This window comes from Gambusia affinis, linkage group LG10, assembly GCF_019740435.1.
Source record: "Gambusia affinis linkage group LG10, SWU_Gaff_1.0, whole genome shotgun sequence".
NCBI lineage: Eukaryota > Metazoa > Chordata > Actinopteri > Cyprinodontiformes > Poeciliidae > Gambusia > Gambusia affinis.
In genome coordinates, this window is record NC_057877.1 from 5,717,959 (window position 1) to 5,739,908 (window position 21,950).

Sequence of the window (21,950 nt, forward strand, 5' to 3'; positions counted from 1 at the left end):
ATGACATGATAAATTCAGAGCAGTGACCTGCAGGCTGTCTCAACCACAGTAGAGAATCTCCAGTCTGACTCCAACAGTCAAGATTTAACACCTTCCTTTATGTTTTCTCAAAGTGGAATTTCATGGACAACTTAATGTACATGTCTGTCTTTGAGTAGTGATCAATTATTATTGCTGCAGAAAAAGTAAAGTTTTTCTTTTTGGTGCATAAGGCCCTGGACACAAATCTTTAAACCACAAATGAAGAAAAAAGTAATTAAGATCTGATGATGGTTTTTTTTTAGGATTTTTGATTAATAACATTGCAAAGAAGCAATAAAATTACTAAAAAACACCCCAATAATTTGCATTGTGTAACAATGAATGTTTTGTCCCCCACAGAGATTATACTTAAGTATTGACATAAAGTTTACCATTGTTCTATTTTACCATTGTTCTACTTTTGTCTGTCTTTCAAACTGAAAGATGAATAGAAAACTCAGTCTGGAGTTTCACTAACTGTTCCCACAGTTAGTGACCAAGAAGGTGATCAGCATGAGGAGCGGCTACCAGGCTGTTTTTTCTGGTTCTCTCACACACCTTTGACACCCCTGTATGTCTTAGTTCTTCAAGTTTTAATAATCTAATGTAATGAAGAAAGCCAATCAAGCAGAATAAGCAGATTAACATCGATGGAGACAATCTGGCAAGTTTTTTTTATAGACACCGTAAATAATTTCAGCCAGGCTGCTTCACCAGCAAATACATTTTCCATACACATGTGGCAGCATTTAAAGGGAAATACATAAAGACTTTCCCATCAGCCTCAGAATTGTTGCCAAAAGGCTTTGCTACAACAAAGAAGAAACTGTATCAATGATGACAATTCATCTCCAAACATCTCTTTACATCTTCATGTAGGGAATGAAATGACGTACCCCCTCCCTTGACGATCAAGCACATGAAAACTATCAAAACACACGGGCTGTCATTGTAACCCTGGATTACCACCGACACATCTGGTGAGCCAGACGGTTAGATTGGGACACCAACCACAGCAGCATATCTCCAGAAGGCAGCTTCAAATGTTTGAATACGTCCCTCATCTGAGCAAAAGCCAGATTATATTAATGTTGCTTCCTCATGAGAGCAGAGATAACCTTCGATTCCTCCACCACTGCAGCCTGTTCCTGCCCCGCCCCCCCTCTCAATCTTAGCTCAGCTGGCATGCAAGGACCCAGTGAACAAGGCGTTTTTGTCCATCCCAAGGCCTCACTGACATCAGCCAGAACAACAATGGGAATTTTCTGTCCCAGCTGTGACACACAGAAAAACAGGTGCAGAAAGAAACGGAGGTCTTCCGCGGAGAGGGACGTGTTTCAATGTTAAAAAGAAAAAGGCAACGGAGACCAAAAAGAAAACCTAATTAATATACATTGAATTACTGCTGGAAAACAATGCTGAGAGGTTTCATCTGAAGTGCGCCCTCTAGTGTTCTACTCGGGTGAAAAGCGGTTCAGTTTAATCCTTACTAGGAGCCGAGATTCACGTTTCCTCCAAAGTTATTAATATCAGTCGGTTTTGTTTTCGTGGTGCAAACAAAACTGCGGGGAGGGCAAAATGTGAGCATTTTAAGAGCTGGAAAATCCTGGTCACATGAGTGTGTGCACTCTTTAAACTAACACGTCGTTGAAGCACCTGTTGATTCACATTCAGCATGTTCTTGGTTCGGCAATATTTGTCAACACTTCTACAAATGTGCAAAATTGCCATTTTGGAATTTGGGTCGTTTCTTGCCAGTTTATTTCGGTTTTGTATTGGAGCCATAGTGTACTCTGTGGTTGACTCCAAAAAATCTCATCTGTAAAGCAAGAGGTGTTTCTGGGTTATTTGGATTTGATTTTAATCAGTGGTCATTCTTCTTCATATGTTGTAAGAAATAATAGGGTTCAGAACGAAAATAAATTTAAATAAAACATACAAATGAATTTTGTTAGCTGACAAATTTGAGCATTTTTTTCTCTGTTTATTTAAATAATCCATGAAAATGTAACAAATACTAAGAAATCAAAATTTAGATTCAGTGGTTTAAAGCAGGCGCAAATAACTTTTATTTAGAAATATGCTACATATTCGCTAATGTAGCACTATGGTGAGAGCTTGGTATGAGACATAATCTGTGAAAAAATTAAAATAAAAATCGAGCTCCTCTGCCATCTCTCCATCTCCCTCTTCCTTGCTGTTATGATTTCCTACAGCAAAGCCTGTCAGTGACGCTAAAGCTAGTTAGCATGGCCACTGACAAAGGAGGATAAACGGTTTTCCTGGAACGCCAAGTTACTTCTCCGCCATTAACACATAGAGTAACGTACACAGGTTTGATTGGCAGTGGTAAGACCCGCCCCCTGCCTCTGATTGGTTGTTTTTGTTCTGATTGGTTGTTAGTGGTGCATTTCGGCTGACATGGACAGAGCAGTCTTTTCACAGATTATCTGTCGCATTTTATATTGACATGACAAGGTGACAATTTTAACAAATATGTCTTAAAAAAAACACAATATATTTTGGTAAAACGTACATACCGTAGCTTTAGGCACAGCATGTTAGCAAAATAACAGAAAGAAGGGATGAAATGGCAAAATGTTGGTAATAATTAGCAACAGGGTGAGCTGACCTCCCGCTGTTTGGAACTGACCACACACACTCAAAGTTGTATTTTTAAAGCAGTCACATTTATTTGTCTGTTCATACACATTTTGCTAAGCAGCTTGTTGTGCTTCAGCAGTAGATAAAGATTTTCTATGGGATGCCCACAATGCTTACTAAAAAATAAATACAAGACAAAGTGTTCCACAACTCAAAAATATACAAAGGTCTGAAATCAATGTAAACTCTGAAAACATTATTAATATTATTTTACATTAGAGACAATTAGATAACCTTTGTGATCGTTCTGAACAGTTCATGTATTTACAGTTTTGTACACAAAAAAGAAAGAGAGGAAGAAAGAAAAAAAACATACAGTACTGTTTGTATAGGTTCATTTCATGTCCAATGTTTTTTTTAATGCATCTAGTACCATAAGCTGTGACTCTGTTTTTTTAGTACTGTTCTGTGATTTCAAGAACATTTCAGTCAAGTAACAAAAGAAAAGCACAGTCCAATGCTCCAAACAGGTCCTGTAACATGTCCTGCAGCCTTTGGCAGAAGCATCTACACAACTCCACTCTTGACAAAATTATTCAGGAAGATTTATTTATACAGCTGAGAGAGTAAATATGTCCAGGTACGGCACGCAGCAAGGGACAAATGAAACCTCACAAACATCTCTTCGTCAGTGCAAAAAAGGGAGTAAGGGAGTTAGGAGGAATGAAAGTTGAGAGGCTAATCTCACTGAGTTCCCTGTACGGCGTGTCATTAAGGCCAAAAATCTACCTGCACTGACACCGATTCTGTCAGCTTTGCATACTGGTTGGGCATAGCTTATAGCGCTTTGAAATAGCTCTACTGTTTATATTATAATAGATCAAAATGCGATCCTTGGAAATCAGAAAACAGAAAACTAAAATGTGTCTTTCAAAATGAAAGTAGGTATCTGAATATGTTTTTAAAATTTCCAGCAATTCATTGTTAAAATGTCACTTTTAGTTTGTTAAAAGAAAAAACTAAACAGGGGCCATCCGTCTGATTAAAAAAAAAAGTTTAAGTTGTTAACAACGTAGAAAATATTTTATGGTGCGTATGGAGTCATCAAGGAACATTTGGCACACGACAGCAGCAAATGCCCCAGAATCCAACAGATTCTTACCCTTCTTCATAACCCGGCCCCACATTTTACATCTTCTGGTTAGAAACCTGAAAAGTCCTTCCCGGGGGGAAAACGTTTTGTCACGTATTGTTTCCTGTCGAGTACAGTAAGGCATATTCGATCCTACTGAGCACTTTCCCTTCGCCTCTTTCGACTATTCAAAAACATGCCACATCTTCAGCCACAAACGACCACTGTTCTTTAAACACATGACCTTCTTATTGTATCTTTCCACGCTGCGTTTCCACCGCCTCTGGCTTTTTGAGCACTTTTTCGCATCCCGTGATAACACCTGCGTCTTTCCCGTCTCCAGAGATCCTCGGCTTGGTGTTCGGCTTAGAGCTTTCTGCCGTCTATCACTGGTAACTCTCTATGACGACTCTGAAATATTGTAACAAGTAGCTGCCTTTCATTATATATGTCCTGGTTAGGAGTTAAAGTCTTCTAACTGCTGTTGGTGACAATATGAATGGAAAGACGGAGGGATAATTTCTCTGAAGCTAGTTGTGACGTGCTGATTGGCGGGAAAGTTAAAGTGGCTTGAGGAAATGTACAACTTTTGTGTTTTTTATTGCATAGGTATTCCCAGAATACATAAAAGGTACAAATCTGCATCTATAGGATACAAAATGAAGGTTTTTTAATTTATTTTTCCTTTTAAAATCTGACAACAGAACAGATAAGACGAAGCGCATGTGCTGTCACGAGACGTTGGGTTTACCTGTCTTCAAATAACCAAGCAAAATATCTCTTTAAAACTAGAGATAATCGATAATCAACGCAAGCCCTGACACGTCCCGCTGACAACAACTCTTCGGTGTGGAAGATGCAACTGTCAGAAGAAGGCTCAACATTAGCTGTTAAAAAAAACACATTATTAGGGAAATCAGATGGATCACTGAGATGTGGTGAGCTACTTAATGTTGAGACGTGTCTGCTGTAGAATCAGGCTGAGACTTCAGCAGAGAGCAAGAAGGCTAACTGGGATCTAAGTTGCTCTGTTTTTAACTTTGAGTTTTTCAGCTCTGCCAGTCATAGAGAAAACTCTGAAATGTTGGAAGCTTTTTGCAAAAATCTATCAAGAGACACGCGGAGCTACGTCATGCTAGTTGTGCTAGATTCATTGAAAAACAGCCATTCGATAGAAATCGCAGTAGAAAAACAGTGTGTGTTGGCACGGTTTACCAAAACTGGAAACGATGCCAATCGGTGCGTCCATAATCTGAACTTTAAGAGTTAAATTGGGCAGGATGAATATTTGGGTTTTGGATGTTTCTATTTTTGTTTTTTTGTTTTTGTTTTTTTTTACAAAGGCATTTTGTAATAACAGGGATTTATTTTAAAAATAGTTTGTGGTACATTTTGTGGACTGAAATACAAAAAGAAAAATATTTAAAAATTCATCCCAAAAAATTGCTAGGAATCTGATTTATTTATTTTTTATTTTTTTTACTATTAAAATGACAAACCTGCCTCCTGCATATTTGATATATCTATATATTATATTTCATCGTGGTCCATCAGTCGTCTTTGTAAACGTATAGATTTATCTCTGCTGTGCTCCGTGTCCTACGTGGCGCGGTCATCGTGAGGGCTTCCGTCCGAGTTCTCCGTCTCGCCCTCGGAGATGGCCTGCATGGGCGTGGAGTACAGCCTGCTGCGCATGCTGTAGCGGCTGCTGCTGGCGGGCGGCGGGATCCTTGAGCGGCCCTGCCGGGAGGCGGCAGATGCGGGGTAGGGTCTCGGGGAGAAGCTCTCGGCGTTGGCTTTGGGGTACGGGCTGGACAGCTGCTCTTGGTCCAACAGGAGTTGCTGCAGTGCGGAGGGGGGCTCCTCTGACTGTCTGGGTGACTCGGTCAGAAAGTCTCCAGGCGACTTCGGAGTGATGGGGCTCTTCAGGATCTCAGCAGCCGACATGCGGTAGTTGGAGTCCGAGCGGCTCCCCTTTTTAAGCAGCAGCTGCTTGAACTCCTCGTTGGAGGTGCTGGACTTCTTCGCGTTCCTGTAGATGGGGCCCGAGACTCTGTGTGGGGCAGGCGGGGTCACAGCGGGGGAGGAGGGGGACGCCGTAGGGACCGGGGAGGTGACGGTGCTGCTGGGCGGTGGGGTGTTGCCCGATGAGGCGCAGAGGCGGGCCCTTGCGGCCAGCTCAGGGGAGTCCTTCCTCCCCAGCACTTTCCTTTTGGATCTACGGATGAAATGAATTTGCATGAAATCAGAGCTGTATAGACATGTTGGATGCTATTGTTTACATCTGGAAATTTAATGCTGGAGGGGAAAAAGACTGTTCTTTCATATGGGATTCATAGTCAGTTAGTTTTGTTAACAAAATGAAACCTGGAGATATAGATACTATCGATTTAGAACAATGCGCCACAACAAAGGGAAAATAGCGCAAGAAAAGCATTGAAAAACGATTTCAAGTTCAGATTTTATGTTTACAGGCTTGATGTTTATTTAGAGATTATTAATAATTAGCTACTTTTTTTTTTCTTTTTACTGAACCGAAACAGACCAAACTCTGCACCACAATCTACATGTTAAGGTGGTCAAAGTTAAGCCAGCATAGCTGACGTACTTGCTTTTTTTCTTTTAATTAAAACTTTTTTGCTGACCTTGTAATCTACTTGTCACAGTGTTGACAAATCAGGTGAATACGCTAACTTAAGTTTGGTAGCAGGGCCACGCAAAAAAGCCACACCTAAAAATTTTACAAGCAGTCTATTTATACTCTGCTCAGTCTGTTATGTCAACCCCTCCCTCCTTTGCCCTCTTCATCCCGTCACCTATTCCCCTTTTCCGTTCTTCCATCTCATAACCATGCTCTACTCCTTTTTGCTGCAGCAAAATAAGCGGAACAAATTTCCCCGAAGACCACACCCCCACGCCGAGTCTTCATCTCCCACCCCCAGATGACCAGGCCAAACTCATTCATCCCTACATCCTGTCTTCTTCAGCCCTTCCTACAATAAATCTTTAAACCTTTGTGGCGTGGTCCTTGCTAGTGAATTAGCAACAAAGCACCTTTTGTTCCCTTTTTCTTTTATATATCACACATATATCTAAGATTTAGTGCATTATGCTGACAACTAAAACTAATGATAGTGATTGTCAGCGAGCAGGGGTTTTTTTAGGCCCTCCAGCAGGGGGAGCTGAAGCTTCTGCACACGACATCACTCGTTTTGTATGGAATCAGTGGAATATAGCAATGACGATAGCTGGCCGAAAACATGATGGAGCGAGGATCGAACCAGCAACCCACCGATTGCGGGTCTGACTCCTACCACCGTCGCCACAAACAGCTCTGAGACACTTTATGTGAACCAGGACTGAGAGGCCGTCTGTGCAAACGCTCACCTGTGAATCATAGCGAACAGATCCTCAGTGGTGCGGGACTTGGTGGGTGACAGAAACACGCTGTCTTCATCCTCTCTTTTTGACTCCTCGAGCTGTGACGACGCAGAGTTGTCACTTTCTGTATAGTCTGTAAAAAAAAGCAACTTTTAAAACGGTGATTAGCAGATTATAACAAGTCCATAATATGCAAAAATACTAATATTTTTGTAATTCCTTTATTGCTATTGAGGTCAAATTGAATATGTACAGTATTAACAGGTTATGTTTAAACATAAAGAGTATATGTAACGGTTTAAGTGTAAGTAATTAAGTAAAAGAAAAAACTAGGAAATTAATTTTAATAATTTTTTTTGCAAAAATAAAAAATTTGGATTTTAATATCTAGCATCTGTGTTACATGGATTTTTTCTGTACTATTCTTATGCTTTTATTTTTATTAAAATGATCCACGTATCAATCTGGAATAGATAGTAATAGTTTCTAGTGAAAAGGGGCTGAAGAACCTGCCTTTGCTGAAGCAATCGTCTGCCTCCTCTGTGGATTCCTCTTTCCTGTCCTGTGAGGCACTTTCGGCTGAAACCCCTGATGAGTCGTTCTCCCCTTCGCTGCTGATGCAGCTCTCCTGGGACGTCTCCAGAGGACTGTCAGCAGCAGGCACTTTGTCCACACAGTTGGACCTCTTGGGTGAGCTGTGTAAAACCGGAGGGCAAGGACACATTTCTGTTTCGGGCAGTTCGATCTGCTGCTGACCCAAAGAGTCTACATGTGGGACAGACTCTCCGGAGCAGACGGATGTTACCGGTGACTCTGAGCGCTGCTCTGCTTCGTGAACAGTCAATGTCTTGGGGACGATAGAACCATCCGAACACGGTTCTGACCGCAGTCCGACAGCTGTGGCGCTCCCTGACAATGCCTCTGTGCCCTTGCTATTCGCCATTGAAAGCTCTTCATTTGAGGCATGGATTGAGTCGTTTGATGAAACATGATGATTATGAGCATTGTGCAGTGAGGGACTCTTGAGAGCTAGCGATTGACTGCTGGTTGAGTTCTCAGACAGACACTGGAGTCTCGAGGCCGCTTTGCTCTCATGCAGGTCTTCAGGCTGCTTGCTGATGGACCAAAGCTGCACTTTTTGAAGAATTGAAGGTGTTATAGACAGAGAGTGGGCAGTGAAGGACTCCAGGTTCGGGGATGTGACAGCTTTGGCAGTTGGCACATCATTTTGCTTGATCTGGAGAAGGTTTGGTAGCTGGTTCCCGTAAGCTGAGTCTTTATTGCTTGGACTGTGAAGGGCACTTAAGTCAAGGTGAGAAGGAGGAATCATCGGCAGCTCCAGATCTTTCTTCGAGGTTGCTACGTCTCTGGATGAGCGTGCCTGCAGAGACAGAGAGGAAAGAGACGACTTCCTCTCTGGGACTTTGGGCTTCCTCTTCCCAGTGGCTGGGGACAGAGGTCCAGGGAAGAAGGTGGAGGGAAATGAGGAGGTGGGGGTTTCAGACTGACTGGAGTAGCCGCTCGATGGGCTCGCCAGTCCGGCCAGCTTCTCCGGAGACGTCAACTTGAACTCGCTCTCCACTGATGGAAGTGATGGGGTGGTGGCTCTGGAGCCAGACTGGGAAGTCTGGGACTCTGAGCTCTCCTGTGACTTGATGCATTCGATCACAGTCGTACCCGTGGCTGTGCTGGAGTTTGATAGCGATCGGTAGGGATCACTGGACTTCAAATCGTTTAGAAGCCAGAGATCTGCATAGTCTGACTGCACAATGCCATTGTCCTTAAAGGAATGTGCGTCTTTGGAGCTTAAAACGCCTAAATCCGTCAGATCCGACATGCCTTCCATCGCCCAGACCTCGAGGGGCTCTCGCCCTAGTGGGGAGTTCTCCATGAGTCCTTGCGATCCAGACAGAGCCAGCTGCATTCTCCGCTCTTTAGAGGACAGAGACGCTGGATATTTGTTGGTACCGGTAATCTTTGGTTCTCTTTTTTCAGGGATGTGTCCCTCACTGCATATCTTCCTCAAGGAGGAACTCCTCTTTGGTGGGGAGGGCTTGGCCTTTGACTTTCTCAAGGAGAGGCAGCGTCTCCCTAGAGTCAGCTGGCCGCTCACATCCGACAAACCGCAATCAAAACCAGGGGTTGCATAGTTGTAGGTGAAACTTTTGCTGCCTTTTAAACCGCAGTCAAAGTGCATGGAGGTGTAGTACCCTTCGGTGTCCACAGAGTAGTAAGAGACGGTGTCTGCTTTCTCTGATGGCGGCTTGTCGGAGAAGCTGCTCTCGCAGGTAGCCATGCTGGTGAAGCTGGGGCAGCCCAGGCTGCTCTCGGCCTCCCTGCCCGGTTCAGGACTGAACCCCTGAGAGGAAGACGGCGCCGCGTTGGGGAAATCCCACTCCCCCTCCACGGGCGTACTCACCCCTGCCTCCTCTAATATGTCCATAGCTGCTGAGGAGAAGGAGCCAGCTCGCTGGGTTCTGAGGCCCTGGTAGTTGTCCAGCAGGAAGCTGGTCTGGTCTTCGGCGGTGTGAGTGGCGGCATTGAGGGACAACTCAGAGTCGCAGTGCGAGGAGCCGGTGAGTGGAGGGGACGCTGCGGGGGGGATGGTTTCTGAGGTCTGGGAGGGGCAGGTGGAGCTGCTGCCACTCCAGTTCCCGCTGGAAGACTGGTGGTCGTCCTTATGGTCCATTTGGCTGCCCAGCACCCCTGCGGCTGAGACAGAGTGAATGGGGCTGCTGAAGGTGTCCGAACTGGACGAGATCTCGCAGCTGCCCATGTCCGCTTTCCTGGGCAGTTGAGCGCCAGTCCGCTCCATCCAGCTGCGCTCCGGACTCTCCGACAGTTGTGCGAACTTCAGCCCCCCCAGCTGCCGCTCTGACACGGCCCGGTCGTCGGCGCTCTCCTCTTCCTCCTTCAGGATCCTCTCTCTGCGCCCGGGAAGGAAACTCTCGGAGTCGAAGGGTGCCAGCTCCTCCTCCTCCTCGCTGTCGTTGCGCTCGTCGTCCATCAGGATCATCATCATCCTGCTGCTGTCTCTGGGCAGACTTCGCGACCGCAAACGGGCCTCCACTGAACTGGAGAACATGGGGTCAGCGCTGTCGGGCAGGCAGGAGATGTTGCCTGCCGAGTGGGAGAGCAGGAGTGACACGCCCTGACCTCTCTGGACCCTGATCCTCCTTCGACACGGCGCTCCTGACGTCAAAAAGTCTTCGGTCTGGCAACCTGAGTCTCTGGTGGTCAGATGGCTGGCCAGCCCCTCAGTGGAAGGAGTTATATCGGCAGTGGTGTGAACAATGACCGTCCGCTCCCTGGAACCAGGGGAGTCATCAGAGTCTGGAGAAGAAAGGAGGATTGAAAGAGTTTCAGCTACCGATTCTTAAATCCAGACTTCATTTTCTATAATCTTTCAACACTCGAAAACGCAAAATCTTACAGAGGATTTTTTTGTCTAGTTTCTAGTGCAACTATCTTACTACATTTGACATGAGTAAAAAGCAACTTACAAGGAACTTTTCAGCAAAATTTTAGCTTATTTTAAGTTAATAGTTTCTTTAATATTGATAAATAAAGTACCAGTTCCACTTATAACAAGGTATTTCTTCCATGTTATAAGTGAAAAAATCTGCCAGTGGAACCGGTACTTCTTCATCAAAACTTAGGAAAAGAAACTTAAACTTACCTTGAAGGAAAGTTACATGTAAATTAGTTTTGTCTTATTTCAAGTAAGCTAAGATATTTGCTCTACAAACTAAACAAAAAAAACTTAAGCTTTCGGGTTTTTGCAGTGAACTGTTGTGTTAAAGTATTGACTTTTAAAAAATCTGTCTGTGGAAGAATACAGTAGTGTGTCTTCAAGATAATTAATAACAAAGATTTGTATGTTATGGAGATGAATCTGTTAGTTTGTCTTGCTAAACCCACAAGCTTTGATACATTTTACAAGGATTTTATGTGATAAACCAAGACAGTTGATATTTCAGAAGTGAAAGAAAATGGATGCGCACTTTTTACTTTTATTTTTCTTAGCAACATTTGAAAAGTGTAGCCCCCTTTAATTTTATTCAATAATTTAGATAGATAGTTTTTTTCATTCAATTGTCATTATTCACTGAATTTAACTGTATTGTCCCGTAACTAGGACTGAACTGAAGTTATATAGTTGAATTTAAATGCGTTGGTATGAAACAACTGAATCAGACTACAGACGGTCAAAGCTGATAAAGACAAGAAGCAACCTGAAGTTAAAATGGCGGCATCCAAAAAGCTTTAAACATTTGTACAATTATGTAAAAAGAAAATCTGAAAAATTCCTAAAAACCACACAAGCTTTATTTTTCACTTCACAATTATGCACGACATCCTACTGGGCCATCACAGAAATATCCAGATAAAACCCATTTTTTAAAAGTGAAAAAAACAAGAAGAAGTTCAAAGGGTATAATTACTTCAAGACGCTGTGGAAGAAAAAAACCCAACTTGACAAGTGGCTAAAAAAAAAGAAAAGAAAAAAAGATACATACCAAAATCCTGCTGCACCTGTCTGGGGAAACCGGCGACCGTCCTCCGCCTCCTCAGCTTCCGTCTCCTCTGAAGCAAAGACTGTGAGTGAACGAGTGAGCAGCGCACACTAGCATCTCTGTCAAAGCCGACCCCTGCAGCGGAGACAGGACATGTGAGGAATCTTTGTTTGGTCCCAAATGCAGAGAATCCTATTTTTAACTCTCACGCTGTCACATAAAACGGCAAAAAGTTGAAATAAATATATCGAATGATTGCACTAAATAAGGTGGCGTACAAAAATAGCAGAGGCGGTCTGAGATCTGAGAGAGCATAAAGCCGCACTGTCTGCTTGGAGTTTTTGGTTGCTAAGCTATAATATTTTCTGACAACTATGACAGAAACTGTAAACAAGCATTTAAAAGGAGAAATCTCACAGTAAAGTCTGAATATCTCTGCTTAGGTTTACCAACTAATCTTCCTGCTGCCCCTCCGACACGTTATGACCATCATGTGACAACAAGTTGGGGCTTTCAGCACCATAGCAATTGCAGGACTCTGCTTACAAATGTGCATTTATTTCCCCCTCCCTTGAACTATCTTTGACTCGGCCCATGTTGGCACACAGCTCCTGTTTTCAAGTCAGCGAGAGGGAGAGTAAATAACATCAAACAGATCTTTTTTATCCGCTTGGACAAAACTAATTGCCATTCATGTCACAGCACCTGGCCTCTTACCAATCGCAAAGTGTCACTGAGAAACAGAGTTCACAGAGCACAAAGCATGACTCGGACTTTTATCGTTACAGTCTGTAAGCGTAATTCACGCAACCCAGGATCTTTTGAGGATGAGGAGTTTTCTGAAACCAAAAAGGTTACACTACTGAAATAGTGTAACCTATCGGATAGGTTACACTATTGAATAGGTAACCTATTGAAATGTACTGAACCTAAATGTGCTTCTTCCTCTCAACTCTTAGGTCAAAACAAAAAGGGTTATTTATAATAACATTCATAGTAATTCAGTTTTATGTTCTAGCTTTAGCAAAGTCTGCAATGGCTATTCTAGCTAGGTGTTTGGAAACATTCTAATAACACAATGGAGACTTAAAAATGAATTCAGAAATTGTTTTTCCTTTAACATTTGTGTGCTAACCACTTCGCTAAAGAAACAAGACGATTAGCCTACCGTGGCTAACTTTTTATTTTAAACGTAAGCAAATCTCAATATCCAGCTCTGCTACAGCTTTTGCTACAACCCCAGACAAGACTTTTTATTTTATTTTGCTAGTAAGAAGCTGTATTGTTATGGGGATTTTAAAGTGAATAAATTAACCAGGCGACAGCTGGTAGCATGGTCGTCTTCTACCAGGAGTTAAAAAAAGAAGACAGGTTTCTACTTGTCCCAAAGAAGAAGAGATTTTATAATTTTTTTTAACAGTCTTTTGAATCACAAACAAACATCACTATCATTTTAATGGTTAATTTATCAAATAACCCAAAATTGTTGCTAATTTAAGTATGTTAGCATGCTAATAGTAGCATGAGCCCTTCTACTGTTCTGGTTTTTACGCTAACATGTTAAGCGTCTGTGATTCAGTGAGTAACTTTTGTTGCCATAACAATTCTGCTCTTATTTAATGTTCAAAATAATACTCTTACTTCATTCATTGCAGCTAATCAGCTAGCTTGTTCACATTCTCCTGGAAAATGCCATTTTTCTAGTATTAAAGTAGTTTTCAATATGTTTAGAGATAAAAAAAAAACAGCGTTACAGATCTTCTTTAAAAGATGTAAAGACAACTTCCAGTGCTCTATCCACAGACCTAAACAAAGAGACGACAACTGAGACATTTTGGTGATTTCAATTTACCGGTCACATTAATAGGAATGATGCATGAGGCGATGACTTGGGAATTGCATTTCATTCTCTCCTCTGGGGTGGGCAGCGGCAGAGCTCTAGACCAGTTAGTCTGCTTGTCCAGGGTGGAGGGGATGTTAGGGATGGGAAGCTTAGACCGGTGACCTAGAGCCACCCCGTCAGTGTCGGGGTCAGTAGGCGCAGCCTGCAACAGATGGATATTTGCATGGTTAGACTGTTATGGTGGGATTACATGGAAAATGGGTCGGCAGAGTTAAAGAAGAAGAAGGGAAAAAACCCAACTCGGCTTCAGAGAGGATAAAGTGTGGACAGAGTCTGGGACTATCCCGCTACTTTCTATGTTCACGGTTCTCGAACTGCTCTGCAAATACCACCGGTGGAAATCGGTCCTGTGAAACGTTGGCATCAATTATTTATTTGAAATGAACAGAAGTAAAAGGAGTGTAAAATATTTTAGTTGTTCAAGTACTTTGTCAGAGACTTACCAGAAGAAAAGCACAATGGAAACAGACTATGAACCAAGATCCACCGACAACACGGTGTGATGCGACTCACTTACATCAGAAGTGAGAATTCAGATGTAGGAAATAAAAATGAATACGATTTAACTGTATTCGTCTTCCAAATTCAACAAATGAGCGAGATTAGCAAAGTGATTTATCCAGAGGATGGAGTAGAGGCTACTAGCAAAACAAGCTAATACAAAAAAAAAAACGATCCGTATTTTTATGATAAAACATCAGCGACATTTCACTTGAGGAGTTAATGTAGTGAAGAAAGGGAATATTTTCTGACATTTTAATGAGATACATAATCTCCAAACTAACAGGTTCTGTACTGCGCAGCTATCACCAAGTTGCATATTCAAAGCAGCCGTATTCGATTTTGAAATTGGAGTTGGTAAGAAACCTCAGATTTTCCTGATTAGATCTTCTGACTTGTTGTACTGCACTGCAAAAAGACAAAATCTTACCAAGTATTTTGGTCTAGTTTCTAGTGCAAATACATCAGGACACTTGAAATAAGACAAAACTAAGCAAGATATAGTAGCTTGTTTTGAGTCAATTGTTTCTTAATGTATACTCTGCGTTGAGTTGCATTGGCAGATTATTTCACGTATAACATGTAAAAAAATTTTTGTTATAAATGAAATAATTCACCAATGCAACATAAACTTTCATAAATATTAAGGAATTATTGACTTAAAACAAGCTCCTACATCTTGCTGAAAAGTTACTTTTAAGCTACTTTTGTGTTATTTCAAGTGTCCTAACATATTTGCACTAGAAACTAGACCAAAAATGACTTGGTAAGATTTACTTTTTGCAGTGCGCTGTTTTAACATGTCGGTCAGGACGGTGGTGGTGCTTCGAAACCCTGATCCTGAGGTGGCGCTTGCTGAGAAAAGTTTGAGAACCACGTAGCTAGGAGTGTGAACGCCGTCTCTGAGAACACGTCAGTAAACACACCCACCCTTCCAGCAGCCGAGTTTCACACAGCAGTGCAAAGAATCCGTCAAGTAATGAACAGCATGCTTCATAGCAAGTGAGAGCAGGAAGCGAGAGAAGCATTCACAACAGACTTTCATGCAAAAGAAGTAAAAGAGCAAGAGTTCCAGCTTGCAGGAAGCTCAGACCAATAAAACTTTAGCACTCACTCCACACACACACACACACGCACACGTCACAATCTCTATTCCACAAGATGTATTCTGACGTCGACACGCAGCCTGCAGTCGTGCTGTGAGAATGTGGCGGCACCTCTGTGGCGGCGGCAGGCGAGCCTCCGGGAAAAAACGCGCCGGGATCAAATTCCTCTGAGCTGCAGCAAAACTCCTGGGCCTCCGAGACGCGCTAGAAACCAACTCTGACATCTAGCAAGCTGAGGATTTCTCTGCCTTCCCTCCAGTTTCCAACATGTGAAACTGGGAGTGACTCTCAGGCCGAACTGGTTCCCATCTCTGCAACCCAAAGTCTTCCCACCACCCCCTCCCCATTTAAAGCCGCCTCTCCAGCCTTTGTGCTCCCGGTTCCCAGCAGACCAACGGGGCCGACAAAAGAAACCGGTTTCCTTGGAAACTTCTCGCAATGAGTAGAAGAAGAAGAAGAAGAAGAAAAAAAAATCAAAGGGGGCGGGGGGGACCATTTAGAGCTGATTTGTTTTGAAGAGGCTCTGAGAGGAAGGATGAGCCTTTTTGAAGGAGGACGGTGAAGAGGAGCAGCGACGGTTCGTATTGGTCTTTGTCTGAGGGCATCAGGCCTTTTTGGTCAAACAAACAAGCTCAAAGGTTGTCGGCTAGTGCAGAGAAGGAGGATCATGGGTAATCACAGACACAAGCTTCCAAAACGTCAACCCTTTCATTTACGTAGAGTGAATATGGCTCACACACACACACACACACACACACACACACACACACACACACACACACACACACACATTCCTCACATACTTCAAAGTGAAACTTCACAGAAAATCATCAAACTGGCACACTTCATTTTTATTTTTTTTTACTTCATCAGAGTCCATGCATCAACAGCAGAGACCGGTCATGTGAATCAGATGAAAGGACAGGTGGAAAGCAAACGGGAAGGACCGGAACCAGTACCTTTCTGCTCCAGGGAGAGAGGCTGCAACATTCGGTGGGGGAGGAGGAGCGGGTGGAGTCGGACTGAACGACGGGGTGGAGAGACGGCGGCAAACGGGAAACACACAGAAAACAAGCAAAGGACAACAGAAATGTAAAAATAATGACACGAGGGAAGGTGAGGAGCGTGACGCAGGTGGACACATACAGCGGTGACATGAGAACAAAACGTGAACACGCCTCCGTCCGCGTCTTTACCTGAGCTTCAGCTAACTGAGTGGATGCATCTCTAAAATGTCTCTCTGGCTGCTTGGATGGAGGGGGAGAACAAAAACAGGTGCCGTCACTTTAAAAGGAGAATTATGGTTAAACTTCATTGTATGACAAAGAACTAAACAAAATCTTCCATGTGCCGGTGGAAAGTTTTAGCACAGCTGGATTATTAAACTGATTATTAAACATCTACAGACGTCAGCTGGTTTTTGTGCAAAATACTTTACAGCAGTTTCACATTTTATCGCATTACAAACACAAAATACAGCAAAATTGTGGAGTGACTTTTTTTTTTCTTTTTTAGAAAAAGCTTTTAAAATCTGAAAAGTGTTGTCCATGCAGGTCCATTGAGCTATCTAAAACTTTGGAAAACCGCTCAAGTTCAACGAGACTGGAAGCATATATGGGCTTTGACTGGGCCATTCTAAAAAAACAAACAAAAAAACAAACAAAAAAAACAAAACAGCTTCATTGTATGTGTGAGATTGTTGTTTTTCTGGAAGATGAACCTCTGACACTCTCAAATCTTTTGTATCTCTGTTGTTATTTTCATTTAAAGTGTGTCCTGTTTTTTAGCTTCATCCCTTAGACTCTGAAAGGCTTTCCTTTCCCTGCTGAGGGAAAAAAATTAAATCCCCAAGCTCTAATGCTGCCACCACCAGGTCCCACAGTAGGGAATGTTGTACTGTATTGTTAAATTTTCTGCCGTTGTTTTGGAAGCCTCTCGCTAACCTATTTTTGAGCTCGGCGCGATTTTCTGGAAAATCCAAGTTCCACTTCCCCAATTATGGACTACCAAACTTGACAAGTCAGATGAAAAACTTCTTAGGAAAACATCTGGAGGTATGAACATATTTGTAAAGAAAAGCCATTGCTTCAATTTAAATATTAGATGTTTGTGTGACTTTACGTTTACAACTCCATACATTAGACGTTTAGAGATATAACAAGCTGACCGGCAGGACGTCCAAAGCCCAACACACTGATGTATTGATTGTTGTTCTTGCAGACTAACGGGAAAAGATAACGACAATAATCGCCTCACCGTTGTTAGACTTTTGCCCCGACCGTCTTGCGTTGGCTCGATGAAAGGGGAGGGGTATACGGGCAGGGGGGGCAGGGCTGAGATGGTCACTCTGCGCTCCCTCCTCTGGTGATCTGAAAACACACACACTTTGATAACAGCATGGATATGAAAGAAAGCAGAAGATGGATGCAATTGTGATTGCAGGTTTTGTGAGAATTATTGATGCAGGAAGCTTTTGATTGAACTTTTGATCAAGTCTTTTTTTTTTTGAGAGTGCATTTACATGCATTTTCCACCAGGGGGCAAAATAACACCAGAATCGCAGACTCGTGAAAGCAGGATGACTTCAAAACAATTTGACTTTTTACCAAGGCGTTGCCTCAAATGTAAGTCAAGAACAAACTCAAGACCAAATTTTTTACTTTTTTTAAATTAATTGTAATTTGAACAGTGTAGAAATTGTGACGTGGGGTAAAAACTTAATGTGTAGATATGAATAATGTGGGATATATTTGGGAGATTGACTCAGCTTTGGCTTCTTCCTGCTCCTTTTCAAACTGGATATGAAAGTTTTGATGTATATGTTTGATTCTTATGTCTTTTTCTTGTTTTGTTCTTATAAATTTTTCTCGCTTTTACATTTCCCATATTTGACATCAATAAAGATTTCAATTTGTTTTTCAAGAGTAAGTTGGAGTAAGACAACATTCAGCAAAACAAAGCAAAAACATATTAAAACTAAAAATATGAAAGAAATTAAAGTTGAAAATGTGAAAAAGGTGACTTTATATATTAACTAACCATCAGTTAATACATAAAGTGCGTTTGATAAGTTATAAGTCTGAAATTAAACAATGATGTACAATCATCCTGAACAACGGCTACGGTGAGCAGCAGAAGTATGGGTCAGGTGCTAACGTCCAGCGGCTCACCTTGGTTCAGTGACCACAGGCTGTGGTTGGCCTGCCTGTGCAGCTCTTCCACACATGCTGGCCGTGTGGAGGGGTGCAAAACATTCCTCTGGAGGCGCCACGGCGCTCTGAAGTGTGCCGTCAGCTTACTCTCCACGTCCAGGTCGGACACCGCTGTCGGAGAAACGAACACAGTGGAAACATCGCTAATTATTCTTTTGCATAAGACATAGGAAGGAATGAAAAAAACCCCAAAACAAAACAGCTATTAGTTTGGGTTGCTTTAAATTCCCAGAGTTTGAGGGTAGACACTGACTCAACGTCACAGCTTCTGACCAGGGCCGGATTTACAAGAATCTGTGGCCCTGGGCCGGAGCCCGTCTTGGTGCCCAATTCACTAACTAAAATGTCATTTACCAATGATAATTACAATTATTAGGTAGTCGTAAACATCAGCAGGTACAAACTGTTGCATGGCATGCTTAATACGTCCTCAAGTTAATTAGGGCTGAAATGATTAATCGGATGAATTGCAATTAATCCAATTAATCATGATTAATCAATTACTGAAATAACTATTGACTAATTTATTAACTGGAATATACAGACTCAAACAAAAACCATTTGCTGAAAAAAAAAACTTCCCGACATATCCCAAATACTGGAGCCCTGGGCTACTGCCCCCGTCAGCCCTTTCTACAGCCTGGCCCAGCTTCTGACAGGAGAGACGCCACATTCTTTGGCGCATGAACACAAAGATGATTGTTTTGGTTTTCCAGGAGATTAAATAACATCTGATCTAACTCAGGCCACTCGGGTCCAGGGCAAACATGGTCTGTTTACTAAAGCAACGGTATCCATCGCCTGAGGCCAAACAATTGGTCTTAATGCAACCTGATAGTGAAGACTTTCATCCTGCAAACATTGACCAGTACCTGCACTGTGACCACTAACACCACCCCCACCTCGAGTTGCAGATCTCACATTACTGCAGATCCAAGGAGGTGCTGCGTGAAAGGCACTGCACTTTGACAGGAGCTGTTTCTTTATGAAATGCACACTGAGGTGACTCACTGCAGAGGGGCAGTGACATGAGGAATGAGCAGAGCAAAGAGTTGCGAGTGTGCAAAATGTTAAAAATACAAGAAATCGAGATAAAACTTTCTATAAATATGACCCCATGAGGTCTGGGCGACGAACTGTTTTTATAGATTAATCAAAATGTTGGTGTTTTAAGATTTTATTTTTAGAGAATTGAATGCGCTCCTTGGATTTCCATAATTCAGAGTGATGTCATGATGCCAACCCCATCCAAGGTCGGTCTTTCTTTTTTTTTTTTTTTGACGAGTTTTTTTTTACATCTTCTTCTTATTTGTACTTTGAATTCTGTGACAGAATGTCAGGACTGGGCTAAAACGTTTATTTATTTTTTTTAACTACGTGAATAAAGTCATAGTATTGCAAGAATGCAGCCATATGACAATAGAGTAAAAAGAAGAATAAAGTCGTAATATTACCAGAGTTTTATGAAAATTCCAGCATGAAAAATAACAAAAAAAATTAAATGTCGAGCAACTTGTGAAGTTGTACTTTGCTAAAGGTTTTACAGATAATATTCAATACTTGATAGAAACACTGAATTTTCCTAACACATCAATTGCACAACTTTAAAACAATCGTGCAAATGACTGTGACTATATCGAACAAGGACCTAAACAAACTGAGCGGGTCACATCAGATCTTGATGACTCCAACCTTTTTCTCATTAAAACAACTTTTTTTTCCTCATAATTTTGTGACTTTTTTCTGGCAAAATTTCAAATTTTTTTTGCTCTAATATTACGACTATATTCTCATAACTTAAACAATCTCATAGCCCGGCCCTCACACACCATGATGATTGACATGAAAATCACTTTTTGAAAATATTTTATGTAATTTTGTTTTTAGATAAGGAAGTAAGCCCAAAAAGAAAAAAAAATGCATCCATACTGTCCAACTCTGTCTGTCGTATCGAGATTTCTTTCTGCGACATTTCATCACAGAAAGAAATCCAGCCCAATCACTTGGCCTGCTTTCTTCAGCTGCAACATCGCTGAGCCTTTTCCCACCTGGTCGATTTTTTTCCCGGCCTCGTCTCTGACCTGCCGGCTCAGCTGAAGCTCGTGTCCGACGAGGGCCGGCCCTGGTTCAACGCGCTCCCAGTTTGCTTTGTAGCGCTGCCAGGACCTCACTTTAGTCTCTTTCAGTCCAGAAAGACATGGCTCAGCAGCAGAGATCAGGGCGACCCACTAAACCTCAGCCTGTGGCCGTGGACCCGACTGCTGCGTATGCTGAGTGATTTGCTAACAGCGCTGCTAAATCTCAGACGGGGAAACGAAGGGAAATGAGTGCCAGGAGAGGTATTGAGTTAATCAGAGACAGGCTGAGGGTTTCCATGAAACGGCCCTGGCTGACCTGAAAAGGCCTCTGTGCGTTGACCCTGCTGGGCTGAGAAGGCTCTGTGCTGTGTCTCCTGCTCAGCGCCGGCAGCAGAGAGTAAACAGTCCAGATGGAGCTCAATGAAAGCGGCTGATTTACACCACAAGCTACCGGGATACTTAACTTTGGCAACTTATAAACATATCCAAGCTAGAATTTACAATATATATGTTTAACTTGCATTTTATTACTTTAGATATAAATAAAACTTACATTTTAGAAGAACGTTCCAGTTTGTGGTGACATAAATTAGCACTAGCATGGCTTTGCATTTCTTCTGTCACTTCCAAAGGTTTTCATCCCCATTAAGCATTTTATCATGTCACAACCTCAAACCTCAGTTTATTTTGGTGGGTTTTTTCCCCACAGACTTTCTTTGGAGTGCAGGTCTGGCCTCTTCACAAGCACCGACTGCAGTTTTCTGGACGACCACTGATTTTTCAAAAGCCTAACCTGCCGTTTCCGGTTGTGGACCGCTCCGATTTGTTTTCCCTAAAATTGACTAAATACAGGGACAAAGTCGCTAGGTTGGATTTTCAGACCTTTGTGGGAGAAGATGAGATCGGTGGATAAGACCGGCTTCACACGTGAGTGTCGGTCGTTTACCAGTCTCCTAAAATTAAAGGGGCAGTATCATGTATTTTACAACACAATCAAGAAACTGTGTTACTTCAGTGGTTGTAAACATTGCTGTTTGTATCAAATATGACTTAAAAGAACTTCAAATTGGGCCTCTGACTCTTTAAAAACTCCTGTTCTATCTGAAACTCCATCCAAGTTCACATGGCTTCTCTATTAACCCTTTAATAACATTTAATCAGCGTTGAAGTGAGAAGTAGCTGAGAAGTAGCTGCTCTCCAGGTGTTTGCTAATTGCTGTCAGCTAGTCTAAAGGAGCTGAGTGGGGGCAGCCATGGAGATTAAAAGATTTCTCAAACATGCATGAAAGATATGTTTTTAATGAGGGAATAACATTATAACAAATTTGATAATTTAATCTGATAAATTTCTATTATCGGTTTCACTGAATTTATTTAGGGGTTTCATAATTTTCTTAAAAACCCGTAAATGTTTTTGTAAGAAAAATAATCTATGTAACAAAGTATGCATTACCTTGAGTTGGCCTAACAACCAAAATCCCAATAAAATGCATTGA

At 42.2% G+C, this 21,950-nt stretch overlaps 1 protein-coding gene across 7 annotated transcripts in view; it reads right to left on the minus strand.

Moving 5' to 3' along the window:
* Positions 1-2,692: 2,692 nt before the first annotated feature.
* Positions 2,693-21,950, minus strand: part of nhsa (Nance-Horan syndrome a (congenital cataracts and dental anomalies)) — a 68,655-nt gene continuing 49,397 nt past the window's right edge. Inside the window, exons 2-10 of one of the 7 annotated variants that reach the window (XM_044128928.1) lie at positions 18,336-18,488; positions 17,422-17,534; positions 16,362-16,409; positions 16,125-16,187; positions 13,508-13,700; positions 11,659-11,790; positions 7,652-10,471; positions 7,145-7,271; positions 2,693-5,975 (exon numbers count right to left, since the gene is read on the minus strand). In XM_044128928.1, coding sequence (XP_043984863.1) covers positions 5,357-5,975; positions 7,145-7,271; positions 7,652-10,471; positions 11,659-11,790; positions 13,508-13,700; positions 16,125-16,187; positions 16,362-16,409; positions 17,422-17,534; positions 18,336-18,488 — 4,268 coding nt within the window. In that variant the 3' untranslated portion in view covers positions 2,693-5,356. Of the gene's footprint in view, positions 5,976-7,144; positions 7,272-7,651; positions 10,472-11,658; positions 11,791-13,507; positions 13,701-16,124; positions 16,410-17,421; positions 17,535-18,335; positions 18,489-21,950 lie in introns of all 7 variants that reach the window. The other 6 variants (XM_044128927.1, XM_044128929.1, XM_044128930.1 and 3 more) reach the window with 6 other exon arrangements.